At 34.3% G+C, this 13,539-nt stretch overlaps 8 protein-coding genes across 8 annotated transcripts in view; 3 read left to right on the top strand and 5 right to left on the bottom strand.

The window, feature by feature from the left end:
* Positions 1-3,089, bottom strand: part of SKI3 — a gene marked incomplete at both ends in the record, with an annotated part of 4,182 nt that extends 1,093 nt beyond the window's left edge. The window contains one exon of the mRNA XM_001647060.2: positions 6-3,089. Coding sequence (XP_001647110.1) covers positions 6-3,089 — 3,084 coding nt within the window.
* A 281-nt stretch (positions 3,090-3,370) lies between these two features.
* Positions 3,371-3,841, top strand: MLC2 (Mlc2p; the record flags this gene model as incomplete). The annotated part of the gene is made up of 1 exon (XM_001647059.1): positions 3,371-3,841. One exon carries the CDS (start codon positions 3,371-3,373, stop codon positions 3,839-3,841), a length of 471 nt encoding a protein of 156 aa, XP_001647109.1.
* Positions 3,842-4,025: 184 nt separating this feature from the next.
* RPO26 (DNA-directed RNA polymerase core subunit RPO26) lies at positions 4,026-4,608 on the bottom strand (the record flags this gene model as incomplete). Its single annotated transcript, XM_001647058.1, has 2 exons — positions 4,026-4,467; positions 4,589-4,608. The coding sequence occupies 2 exons, from the start codon at positions 4,606-4,608 to the stop codon at positions 4,026-4,028; spliced, it is 462 nt and encodes a 153-aa protein (XP_001647108.1).
* A 677-nt stretch (positions 4,609-5,285) lies between these two features.
* PZF1 (Pzf1p) lies at positions 5,286-6,440 on the top strand (the record flags this gene model as incomplete). The annotated part of the gene is made up of 1 exon (XM_001647057.1): positions 5,286-6,440. One exon carries the CDS (start codon positions 5,286-5,288, stop codon positions 6,438-6,440), a length of 1,155 nt encoding a protein of 384 aa, XP_001647107.1.
* Positions 6,441-6,551: 111 nt separating this feature from the next.
* GAB1 (GPI-anchor transamidase subunit GAB1) lies at positions 6,552-7,736 on the bottom strand (the record flags this gene model as incomplete). Its single annotated transcript, XM_001647056.1, has 1 exon — positions 6,552-7,736. The coding sequence occupies one exon, from the start codon at positions 7,734-7,736 to the stop codon at positions 6,552-6,554; it is 1,185 nt and encodes a 394-aa protein (XP_001647106.1).
* An 818-nt stretch (positions 7,737-8,554) lies between these two features.
* Kpol_1050p107 (uncharacterized protein) lies at positions 8,555-10,837 on the top strand (the record flags this gene model as incomplete). The annotated part of the gene is made up of 1 exon (XM_001647055.1): positions 8,555-10,837. The coding sequence occupies one exon, from the start codon at positions 8,555-8,557 to the stop codon at positions 10,835-10,837; it is 2,283 nt and encodes a 760-aa protein (XP_001647105.1).
* Positions 10,838-11,137: 300 nt separating this feature from the next.
* On the bottom strand, positions 11,138-12,175 carry AOS1 (E1 ubiquitin-activating protein AOS1; the record flags this gene model as incomplete). Its single annotated transcript, XM_001647054.1, has 1 exon — positions 11,138-12,175. One exon carries the CDS (start codon positions 12,173-12,175, stop codon positions 11,138-11,140), a length of 1,038 nt encoding a protein of 345 aa, XP_001647104.1.
* Positions 12,176-12,726: 551 nt separating this feature from the next.
* The window catches only part of PDP3 (Pdp3p), a gene marked incomplete at both ends in the record, with an annotated part of 994 nt that continues 181 nt past the window's right edge, over positions 12,727-13,539 (bottom strand). Inside the window, one exon of the mRNA XM_001647053.1 lies at positions 12,727-13,539. Within this exon, the coding sequence (XP_001647103.1) occupies positions 12,727-13,539 (813 nt within the window).

The raw sequence follows: 13,539 nt of genomic DNA, 5'->3' as shown, positions 1-13,539 counted from the left end.
CTGTTCTATACTAATGCCATACCAAGCCTTGCTGAGGAATCTTGTGGGGCTATACTCTGTAACCTTGATTTGACTTGACGTGTAAATTCAATATCGTCTTGTTTCAATGCAAGAACAGCCAAGTTAAACCAAATATGAGACTCTCTTGGTGCTAAAGCAATCGCTTTTATAAAACAATGCTGAGAGACTTTCCAATTGGCATCCATAGTGGCAATCCCTAAACCTACCCAGGATTCAAAACTATTTGATTGATATTTAATAGCTTTCTTAAAGCAGAAGATCGATGATTCCTTGTGCTTATTATCTTTTAATGTTAAATAAGAAATGAGCTCGGCCATACCTAAATTATGCCACAGTGATGACTTTAAAGTTCCTGTAGCTTGATCAATATTACCAGTTGAAATTGCACATTTAGCAGCTAAAATCAGAGATTGGCATGTTATCACAACATTATCATCAGCGGTAGTTAGCAATGATGAGATGGTAACACCATCGATATCATCGATTTCTGATACGTCTTTTATTTTACAATTTTCAAAAATCGAAACTACGGTTTCTATTGGTAACTTATCCACTTTTGATTCGACTAGAATAAATAATTTCAATGCAGAGAAAAGAGATAGCCATAGATTGCTTGGGAAACGATTCAAATCTGTCGCAATATAACTCATAACAGAAATTGCCTCAATAGCAATTGATACAGACTTTGTTAAAAATCCTTGATTAAATAAATCCTGGGCATGTTTCATCAAAGTTTCTGAGTATGAAACTTGGAATGATTCTTCCTTTGGGGTTTCCATTATTATTTCTTCAAATATAGAAATACTCTTAACATATTCACCCATCTCTGAAAGGGATTGTGCTGTAAAATATTTTGCATACAGGTGATCGGGATCTAATTCTGTTGCCTTTTCAAATACTCTAATAGAGGCTTCTATTCTGCCGCAACTCAAATAAGACTGACCTAATCCAACCCACGATTCGACATTATTCGGTTCAATACGTAAAGCAGATTGGAACCATTCAATTGCATCGCTCTCTTGTTGTCTCTCTAAATTAGCAATACCTATAACTCTAAATGGCCAACATGTATACCTTAAATATTTCTTTGCACCATCGGTTTTAACTAAGATTTTTGAGATTGATTCTGCAGCCGACCAATTTCCACTGTTACAATATGTCTCGACCATATATTTTGCTGCAACGATATCACTGGAATCTAATTCAAATGCCTTATAGTAACAGCCGAATGCCCTTTTTGTATCACTGTAATAATTTGCATAAATATCACCCAAAGTAGAATAAGATTTTGAGAAGGTATCTAGTACCTTTAATGAATGGATTAGCGATCTATAAGCTAATGTTACGTATCTCATGTCACTATCAGTTATCTTTAACTCTTCTTCTTTTTGCAATAGTAAATATGTTTTGGCTTGTCTCCAATAATTGGCCGCTTTTAATTCACATGTCTTAATATCAACACCTTCTATACTATTTAGAACATTATTGAAAATTTCAAGAGCTCTATCATGATTTCCGAGGTTTGCTTCACTCCAACCTAACTGTGATAAAATATCTAAATTGTCTGAAAATTTTTCAGCAACTTCAGATAAGAACGTTTTAGCTTCTATCCAGTTTTCTCTTTCCATGAAAATCAGACCTTTACCTAGTTTAGCTCTAGCATTAAATTCATCTTCGGATAGGACCTTATCGAATAAACTTAACGCTGTTTTGTGATGTTTTGGAGCATCGAAATAAGTGTATGCGGAAGCAAGATCTAAAGTAAATGCAAATTTTGAATTAATTAAATGTGCACCTAAATCTCTAATCGCAAATGCTGTTAATGATATACCAGATTTAATATAAGGTAGTGCAGCAGCATATTCCGCAGACAATAAGTAATATTGGGAAATTATTCTATAAGCAATGATACTAGTTTTTGCTCTTGATATATTTTCCATAAGGGTTTCTAAAATATCAGCTTCCAATAATGCTGGTATTGATTCTTCATTTTCTGTCATTTCTGACAGTTCAGACTGTTCAATTTCTGTCATATCTGGTTCATCTTTAATGGCTTGAGGTTCATCCTTACCTGTTGTGTTTAATTGTTTTATGTCGTAAGAAGAATATTTTGAACATACCCATGCATATAGTATAACTGACAATGGTTCCTTTGGGAACGTAGTAAAATATTTCATTACTATTTGTCCATCCAAAGAATTCAGATCAGTACAATCTTGCCATTCAAAATAAAGTTTCCACGCTTTTTCAGACTTAGTACCAACTAGGACCATATCTTCCACCATCGATTTTACCTTCTGGAAGTATGATCCCTTAAGATCAATTGGCATTGACTTCAAAACTACGATTCTATGATCTAATAGCTCTTCTTCAAATTTCGATCTCTCTTCATCATCATCAGAAATATTAATCAATTGGACGTATAGATCTTCGACATCTGAACTTTGATAAACCTCCCAAGCCAATGAATTAATCTTTGTTTGGTATAATGGATCATTAGCACTTAGTTTCAATCTTTCTCTGCTGACAATTTTTGAAACTTGTTCTTTCTCTTTAGAATTAATTATCTGTATCAATTTTGAGAGACATTCTTGTGGAGTGATAAAATGTCTAGAGATAGATTCGCCCATTTGCGAACCAGGGCACATATGTCTTAGGAATGATTCTTCACAATCAGGATATTTTTTCCTAATTGTTCTCATTTCATGAATCAAATCGACCAATGGCAGCTCCTGTGATAATAACACATTGGAATAATCACCACATAAATCGAAGTATTTATTAAAAGTGAGATGAGTTGGTAAAACATCGTTTGAGTTTATCAATAAAAATAGACCTTTCCAACCCAAAACATTTGACGGTACCAATTCAGTAGCCCTTATATAACTATTCAAAGCCTCTTCGACACTATTAGCTATGCAGGAGTAAGCTTTACCCATAAACACATAAGCAAAATAATTATTTTCTTCCTTTTTCAACACCTCTTTAGATATTTCTATAGCTTCTTCATAATCTCCTCTAGCAAGCTCATTTTTAGCCTCCTTTAAAAGATCTTTAACACTTGACATTACTTGTTGAAAACCAATTCACAGTGCAATATTGCAATATAACCAATCCTAGAGGGTCTTGACCTTGATGCGTTTACTTCTTCTTAACCTTTCTCAACAGTGGAAGTTCTTAAAAGTATCAAGAATTGTTTCTTAATGTTTAAAAATTTAACCGAACCTAAATAAATAAATATAAATTAAATTGAAAAGAAGATAATGATCAAATCTTTCAGTAAGGTTTTGGATATATAGAACCGGATCGAGAATCAGGGCAAAGGTTTGAATCGTTGCAATTGGTTGAGATGGATAGTAGTACGTCGGTTAATTTTAATGTTTTAAGTTCCGAATTGATTGATAGGTTAAAGGTTGCCTTTCAAATGATTGATGATGATGGTGATGGAAGTATTACAAAAGAAGATCTGAAGAAGACGTTTAAGACACTGGGGGTTACAATTGGTGAAAATGAGTTAGATGGGATGCTGAATAGTGGTGGAGTTGGTGAAGAAGTTAGTTTCCCTGAGTTTCTACGGGTTATGTCAGGATCTTTTGAACAATTTTCTTCTAAAAAAGAGTTGGAAGATAGTTTTAAGAATATATCCAGTGAATCTGATGGTAACGTTTCGCAGCAAGAGTTGACTATGCATTTGAAGGAAGCAGGCTTCCAAGATGCAGAATCTCAGTTTTCAGAGATAACCAAGCACTATGGTGGCGGTGATAAGAAAAATGGCAAGTTTAAGAGCGAACTGTTTTTAAATTCTATTGGTAATGAATAGACAGTAATATACAATATGCATTTTCAATTCTTTTTTATTTGCCTGTTTTTTTGTCTTAATAAGTTTATATAATGGGAAAGAGAATAGTAAAACAAAACTATATATATATAATTTTTTTCTTTTAGTTTAATATGTCCCTTTTAATAATAATAGTAATAATATTGGTATGAAATAACTTCTATGTTTACAAATCGACAACTAATTCTTCTACACTCCAATCCTCAAAAGAGCCATCTGGCAAGTATCTTCTAATGACCAATGGAATCTTCTTTTCAGCCAATTCTTTCATGGCGATTCTTAAAGGATCTGTTTCACCTTCCAAATCCACAAAGACAGGAGCGTTCATGGAAATCTGCAAAGCCCTTGTCCCTAAAATTCTTGCTCTCTCGTATTTTGTCATATATGGTGTAGTAGTTCTATCATTTTTTGGAATTGCCCTCTCTTTTAAAGTCTTTCTTCTGAATATATCATTCTGTTGGTTGTCATCTGGGCCTAAACCACCTGTAATTATAGTCTTTCCTTCCTCATTCTTAGTCTCCCCGTCACGGAAGCCTTCTTCGAAGTTCTCCTCATCTGAGAAGTGCTCGACTTCGAAATCCTCGAAATGTTCATTACCTTCGTTAAATCTAGAATAACATGGAAATATTTTTTTTTGTTGGCCATCGGCGCAGTATTAAAATATAAAAATTGTTAGTTTAATCAAGTCCTCATCACATAAAAACAAAAATAATACCAAACATAACATACGCTTCCTCGTAATCAGACATCGTTTCCGCTACCCCTGGTGACCTCTAAAACCAATTATCAATCATCTCATCTCATCTCATCAATAGATAATTATTCAACTTTTCATCTTTATATCATAATAGTATTTGTCAATTTGGGAATCTGATACTCAACACGGCCAATATTAAAAAAAAAAATTTTCACGAAGTGCGGGTAACATTGGGTGAGCTTATGAGCTTGTAGCTTAACATGGTGAAGACTGTTGCGCCAAAGGTGGGGAGATTAGAGATTTAGTCTGTTTGGGACCAGGTGAGGGAGATTGGGAATTGGGGGAATTGGATACATATATTCTATGCCATCTTCTTGTGCTGTTGCTTTTTTTTTTATGGAACAATTGAAGAAATGGGGGACAGGAAGGAAAGAAGTAATTGTCACATGACTATCACATGACCTAATTAGTTTTTCTCCTAATCTCCGGCATTTGTAAAATGTGCAACAGAATTTGAGATGAGACATCGATAGATCAAGAAACGGCAATGCTCAGTCTGTAGGATTGAAAATGGTGGCTTCAGAAACAATCTATCGAGCACAGGTCTACTTGTTTGGTCACCTAAGACTAACTGTTTTTATTTCTAAAGCAATTCGTACACCAAAATTAAGGCAGTGGTGAGATTGGAAAGTAAGCAGACTACTTATAGATCAATATCCATCTACGCAGATGGAGGAACTTAGTCTTTGGAAAAGTGAATGTACACCTCCATTGCAGAGGACTAATACCGGTGGTGGTGGTGGTGGCTCTTCTGGAAGTGTCACCAGTTCGACTGCGTCAAGGTCCAAACGGTTCTTCTGCGATTATGACGGGTGTGATAAGGCATTTAGTAGACCAGTACTATTAACAGATCATCAACAATCTGTCCATTTGAGAATCAAGCCTTTTAAATGTGATCAATGCGATTCTGCTTTCTCCAAGAAAAGTCATCTTGAAAGACATCTATTCTCACATTCTTCTGAAAAACCATTTACCTGTGCTGTTTGTAATAAAGGTTTGACGACTAGACAGCAATTGAAAAGACATGAAATCACTCACACGAAATCGTTTGTTTGTCCTCATGATGGCTGTTCAGAGTCCTTCTATAAACACCCTCAGCTGAGATCTCATATCCTAGCTGTGCATTTGCAGAAATTAAGATGTCAGCATTGTTCCAAGGATTTCCAGCGTCCTTATAGATTGAGATTACATATTGCCAAACACCATAATCCAGACGTCGAAAACCCTTATCAATGTACTTTCGGAGGTTGTTCATTGAGTTTTAAGACGTGGACAGCGCTACAGACTCATACCAAAAATGATCATCCAAAGTTGAAATGTGCTATTTGCGATAAACCGTGTGTGGGTGAAGCAGGTCTACAGATGCATATGGAAGTGCATAATGAATTCTTAGTGGCTAAAAATTGGAAATGTTCCAAATGTGACCCACCAATTTCATTTGTGAAGAAAAACGAGTTAATTACTCATTATCTTGAGATCCATAAAGAAGAACTGCCTCCAGGCCTGGTGGAAAGTGCTAGTGAGCCTACTTCAAAAGTGGCAGAGTCGCCAGCAAATGAGATTCTAACAAGGGCAAAAAGGAGGAAATTGAATAATGCAAGTGCAGTACTTAATGAAGAGAAATTAGAGGAATATTTGGAATCAGGAAATTCTGGATTATCTCTTTTGCTGAATACCGTAGGAAGAAGATTAAAATGTAAATATCTTGGGTGTAGTAGAACTTTTAAGACTGAAGAAAGGTACGATAAGCATATCCATAGGCATAAAATACATGAATTGAAATTAAAAATTGCAATAACGAAAGAAGATACAGACAAGGAATAAAAGTGATGTACTTTATAGAGGTTTATACAAATATATAATGTAATACTATAAAAATTATTAATAATTAGGCTTGTATTTTTTTCTCGTTTTCGAATCAATTTGCTTATAATATCAAAGCTGAGTCAGTTTTGATTTGAAATCCGGTTTACCCTTGTCATACTCCATACGTAACATTGCCCAAATTAAATCAACAATCAATGATGCAATTGCTAAAGCATATACCAATGAAATTGCATAAAAGAAATTACTATTAGCAGAACCTAAATCTACCCATAGATGATAAAAAATGGGTGACAGCACCATTGCATGAAGAAATAATAAAGTTGTAAACGCAGAATATTTCATATAACCAAATATAGGACTGAAAAAGGGAATAAAACCTAGGAAAAACCCACAATCACCTAAAGTTGGGTATGGTTTTGTTAAAGTTATCCAACCAATAGATAAAATGAATGCATATAAAGGTTGTTTATAAAATCTAATGGTGAATGGGGTAACAAAAGATACCACGAATAAATTGAATACAGAATGATAAAATGGGATGAACACATCGAACATTTCTATAAAGAAATACCACCATAGACCCAAATTTGGAGACAATTTTTCGAAGTTCAATAATGCAATGTAATTTAATTTAATGAAATCCCAATTGTTACCAGAAGTATTAAAACTTACGGCTAATAAAATTGCTAAAGTAACAACAACTGTAGATAGCAAATTAATTCTTGAAGTATTTGAACGTAAAATTCCCAACAAGGGAATCACTAATAACAATGGATATAACGATAGATATCCAGAGATAGCAATTGAAACACCTGTTATTAAATAATTCCCCTTTAATGAATACAATAAAGCTGTTGAAATTGCAACGTTTGAAAACAAAATTGACGATCGACTTATATTCGAAAGCAAAACTAATGGATTAAACAGATATAATAATGCAATATACCACGTAGATTTAGATTGAAAGTTTCTAAAACATTTTGATATAGCCAAAAGTTGATAAGCAATAATACTATCGATTAATGCATACAAGACAGATATGGCTAAATTTGAATTGAAAAATGCAATAAAATAAACCAACAACGGAGATTGATGGACTACACCACCACTGTACAATGGGAACCCATTATTCAAAAGAAATATACCTTCTTGTAGAGATTTAAAGGAAGTGAAAGGTGTTGAAAACTCTACAGAATTATCCAATGAAGACTGTAGACCAGAAAACCCAATAGATAACAACAATCTAACGGTGAAACCAGCCAGAAGCACTAACTTCTCATTTGTATAAAGCATTGCAGACAACAACGGCCTATGGATCACACTCTAGCTAACTTGAACCTCTTAGACTCGATTGCTTCTAGAGTTATACACTTGTCTTTAAAACCGTTCTTACTATTATCAGCTTAAAGTGAATTGATTTTAAAGATCTTTTGATTGTTATTAAGCATGACGGGAAATGATGGTTATATGAGATATGTCTACCAGATTAGAGAGAAAGGACAGATGTTGCTGGTACTAAAACCTTGAAAGATGGTAGTAATTGCAAAAGGGTGGTTTTACTGGGTAGAACTGTATGTTTTATATTCATATATATACACATATTTTAACAGTAACTATCTGTTTCTTGTTGAAAGTTACCCACGTGACCGTCTTTCAATCAGGGCCTGAGCCATCAGAAGCAATGGATTTAAGAACAAAACGTAAACTTTTGGTTGGTGAGTGAAAAGTGAGTTATTAATAGAGATGACATGGAGGAATTGGAGTTCCTAGAAGTTAGTAAATAGCTGTATAACTAAATATATGGGTGAGTATGTGTATGAGTTCTTGTAGTTGTATTGTTTAACGGCAAATACAATTACAAGACACACACGCAAGAGGGTCCCACGTCTTAAATATTATTGTTACCCTGATCCAATATCACGTGATCAGATCGTTTCAGGAATTGCAAAATGGAACTGGATAAAAGAAAGGTCCACCGTGGCAAATCTGTGCAATACAACAGAAGTTGAGATATAAAAGTACTACAAGATCGATCATTCGAGGTAGGAGGTACCATTATTTGAATAGGAAATTAGGTATAATCGAACGGTACAGTTAGGTCAGGTTACATTATGGATTTTGAGACTAACGAGGATATCAACGGTGTTAGGTTTTCGTGGAACGTTTTCCCATCAACCAGAACAGATGCTAATAAGAACGTTGTTCCAGTTGGATGTCTTTATACTCCTTTGAAGGAGATTGAGGAGTTGAACATTGTTCAATACAATCCAGTGATTTGTTCTGGTCCACAATGTAAGTCCATTTTGAATCCTTATTGTATTATTGATCCAAGAAATAATTCTTGGACATGTCCAATCTGTAATTCAAGAAATCACTTACCAACTCAATATTCAAACATGAGTCAAGAAAACATGCCAGCTGAATTGCAAAACACCACTATTGAATATATTACCAATAAGCCGGTTCAGATCCCTCCTATTTTCTTCTTTGTTGTCGATGTGACTGCTGAAAAGGAGAATTTAGATGCCTTAAAAGAATCTTTGATCACTTCTTTGTCTCTATTACCACCAAATGCTTTAATTGGGTTCATTACTTATGGTAATACTGTAGAACTACATGATTTGTCCAGTGAAATTATCGATAGAAGTAATGTCTTTAGAGGTGATAGAGACTACCAATTCGAACAGGTTATTGAAATGCTAACTGGCCAAAAGCCTTCTTCAAATATGGGGGCTTTGAATGGTACTATGGGTAAGATTACTCCATTTTCTTTGAACAGATTCTTTTTGCCTTTAGAACAAGTTGAATTCAAATTGACCCAATTGTTAGAAAATATGATCCCTGATGAATGGGCTGTTCCTGCTGGTCATAGACCAAAAAGGGCCACTGGTCAAGCTTTGAACATTGCTTCTTTGTTGTTGCAAGGTTGTTACAAAAACTTCGCAGCAAGAATCATCTTATTTGCTTCAGGTCCAGGTACCATTGCTCCAGGTTTGATCGTCTCTTCTGAATTGAAAGATCCTATCAGATCTCACAATGATATCGACAATGATCGTGCTACTCATTATAAGAAAGCTTGTAAATATTACAATAACATCGCTCAAAGAGTCGCCGAAAATGGTCACGTTGTCGATATCTTCGCTGGTTGTTATGATCAAGTCGGTATGTCTGAAATGCAACAATTAACAGACGTAACTGGTGGTGTCTTATTATTGACAGATGCTTTTTCAACTGCAATTTTCAAACAATCCTACTTGAGAGTCTTCGCTAAAGATGAAGAAGGTTATCTGAAGATGTCTTTCAATGGCCAAATGGCTGTAAAGACCAGTAAAGACTTGAAATTGCAAGGTATGATCGGACATGCGTCTGCTGTCAAGAAAAGCGATGCTAATAATATCAGTGATACTGAAATTGGTATTGGTGGTACTTCTATTTGGAAGATGTCTGCATTGACTCCTAATCATACTTATGCAGTATTTTTTGAAATTGCAAATACTGTTACTAGCAATGCGCCAGTTCCAAATGATTCCCCACGTTTGGCTTACACTCAATTTGTTACAAGTTATCAACATGCTTCTGGTACAAACCGTGTCAGAGTTACCACTGTCGCAAATCAATTATTGCCATTTGGATCTCCAGCAATTGCTGCCTCTTTTGATCAAGAAGCTGCTGCTGTGTTGATGGCAAGAATTGCTGTTCATAAGGCTGAAAATGATGATGGTGCTGATATTATAAGATGGATTGATAGAACTTTAATCAAGTTATGTCAGAAATACGCTGACTATAATAAAGATGATCCAATGTCCTTTAGATTAGCACCAAACTTTTCACTATACCCTCAATTTACTTATTATTTGAGAAGATCCCAATTTTTAAGTGTTTTCAATAATTCTCCAGATGAAACTGCCTTTTATAGACATGTTTTTACAAGAGAAGATACTACTAATTCATTGATTATGATTCAACCAACATTGACCTCATTTTCAATGGAAGATGAGCCACAGGCTGTCTTGTTGGATTCTGTTTCTGTTAAGCCAAACACTATCTTATTATTAGACACTTTCTTCTTCATCTTAATTTATCATGGTGAACAAATCGCGCAATGGAGAAAGGCAGGTTACCAAGATGATCCACAATACACTGATTTCAAAGCTTTATTGGAAGAACCTAAATTAGAAGCTGCTGAATTATTAGTGGACAGATTCCCATTGCCAAGATTTATCGATACTGAAGCAGGTGGTTCTCAAGCTAGATTCTTGTTATCCAAATTAAACCCATCTCACAGTTACCAAGACGCCACTCATGGTGGTGCGACGGTTGTTTTAACTGATGATGTTTCATTACAAAACTTTATGTCCCATTTACAATCTGTTGCCGTTAGTGGTCAAAATTGATTTTTAAGATAATAGTATAGAGGTCGACATTTAAGTATTTAAAGAATATCGCATAGGTAATCTTAAAGTATTTATTATATTATATGACAATGGATTGTATTTAACAGTTTACTTAATATTTTCTTGTGAGAATATACTTAGATAAAATTATATATCATGTTAAATTATATTTTAAGTAAGCGTAAAAGGATAATGATAAAATCATTTAGATTATAATATCTCCCCACCATATGTCTTAATGCTTTTTGGTAGTGGATATATACAACAGATGCAAGAATTATTTTTTTTTAATCAAATGTCTTAGAACTCATAGATGGGCATATCCAAAGTAATACCATCAAAAATAATAAAATTACAGATAGGAGATTGTCTTTTGCCGAACACGTTAATTACATCTTGAGCTACTGCACCACCAATAACAGCAGATACTGGTGCAAACTCAATACCTGATTGATTTGCAAATTGTTCAAAATATTCATCTTTAATATTTTCAACTGGGACACCGAATTTATTAGAAATTGCTTGCATGCTTTTACGCAATTCTTCACTTGTAGGACAAGCTTGATTATTTTGTAAATTGAACTTGGCAAAAGTTAAAGGAACAGCACCTGAAAGTCTTTTCAATTGTCTACGATTTAACTTATCTTTCAAAGAAGCCGCTTGTAATACATCTTCGAATGTCTTATAATGATGTCTAGTAGTAACTTTTTCATATATTTTTTTTGAATCATCTTCATCAATTCTGACATTCACCTCAATGACTTCTTTATTTGAAGAAATTCTCCCTATCTCTACAGGAACACTGCTCTTTAATTTTTCATCTACAGCATCGAATTGGACCAAATCTACAAAGATATATGCAAATAACCCATTAGAGCCAGCAATATACAATGGGATGTTGAACCTTCTAGTGATTTTATTCAATTCTATCGTTTCGAGAGTTGACAATTCGGTTCCTATGATAAGATCGAACTGCTTGAAGTACTCGGCATCCTTTTCCTTGAACTTGCCAACATCATAGGTCAAATTTACTCTAGGATTTAATTCCTGAATCCTATCCTTAGTGACTTCCAATCTTTTATAGCCAACATTTTCTTTGCTCAAGAAAAATTGGGATCCCAAATCTTCTTCAGTAACAGTATGATCATCCAACAAAGTCAAGTTACCTATACCACTCAATACAATATTCTTAGTTATTTCAGTACCAATTGAACCTAAATTGATCAATAGCACCTTAGCAGAACGCATTCTTGCTTGAGCTGCCATGCCCCATAATCTAATTTGTCTATCATATAGCGCAATTTCATCAGCACTTAAATTAGAATCACCACTACTCATTACGAAATCAATGTGTGTATATATATATGGATATATCTACAGTCCAACTTGAACCTTTACAAACCCTAAAAGAAACATCCTATGTGATCAAACAATAACTTATGGTTTATTGTTCAGTTATACCTAATATTTCAACTTTTATAATGCTGGATGTTAATTTTTCACTCATCGCTAATTGAAAAATCGATCAAATAGGGCAGCAGTGGATATGATGACAGACAGAAATATAGATACAATAATTTTTGTTTAAGAATTAATGAAAGTTAATGACTATATAATATGCTAAGATGGTAACGAAATAAATTGTAGACGTAAGGTAACTGTGCTGTTTGTGGTGATATATATATATATTGAAACAACCCATATCAGCTAAATTGATAATATGGAAAAAACGCAGAGGAGTAGGAGGAGGGGGTATAACAAAATTTCATTAATAGATAAATAGAATGAATACCCAGCAAACAAATTTGGGTGATATGATTAATTAATTAATTGATTAAATTGTGATGTGAATTGAATGGGCAGGGGTTAATTTATATTGATTTTTCTTTTCATTCTTTTGGTTTGTTTTCTTTTTCCAATTTCAAATCTGTAATTAAATTTGCCCAACTCATTAATATTTTTTTACAATTTTGATGAAATTCTGATAAATTATCATCATTGAGTATTACTTTGAGTAATTTATGCAGTTTACTTTCTCGTAATGAATTCAGATCGAAGAATGCAGGGTCACTATCTAGGTTTTCTTCTATTTTTCTTAATAGCTGATGTGTCTCTAGGATTTCTTCATCTGTTGGAGGGTTATCTCTTTGAACCAAGTTTCTTTGAATCTTTCTTCGAAATAGCATACATATCTCAATCCTTCTAGCATGATCCAGCTTGCTTTTCTTCTTTGCTGGTTGAGATTTACTATTCTTTTCAGGAGTCTTTAATTTTCTTTTCTCCACTGCTGTTGGAGGAATAACAGGTACAGATGTTGCTACTGTTGCCGTCACGACCACTGTTGATGGCACATTAGGGGAAGAAGCAGGTGTATTATTTTTGACCTGTTTACGAGGTTCCTTCAATTTCCCTTCAAAGGGATCTTCACCTTGAGCAATGGTATTTTTCTTCAACTCCTCAATTTCCAATTCATCTAGTCTGTCCTCCTGTTCAAATCGATTCGTAATAAAATCATGAAGACTTGAGTATCCCTTGGCTTCTTCATAAGCGATAACCAGATCACCATTAGTAGTAGTCTTATACCCATTCTTCAAAAACTCCGCAATAATCTTATTATTCAACGGTTTCAATCTATGTGGCTGTTCCCAATAATAAGTAGGATCATTGAAGAAACAAACTGCAACACAATTAGCCTTCCGTTT

Source organism: Vanderwaltozyma polyspora, genomic scaffold (genome assembly GCF_000150035.1).
Source record: "Vanderwaltozyma polyspora DSM 70294 KpolScaffold1050 genomic scaffold, whole genome shotgun sequence".
NCBI lineage: Eukaryota > Fungi > Ascomycota > Saccharomycetes > Saccharomycetales > Saccharomycetaceae > Vanderwaltozyma > Vanderwaltozyma polyspora.
This window is presented reverse-complemented; position numbering and strand designations above follow the sequence as displayed.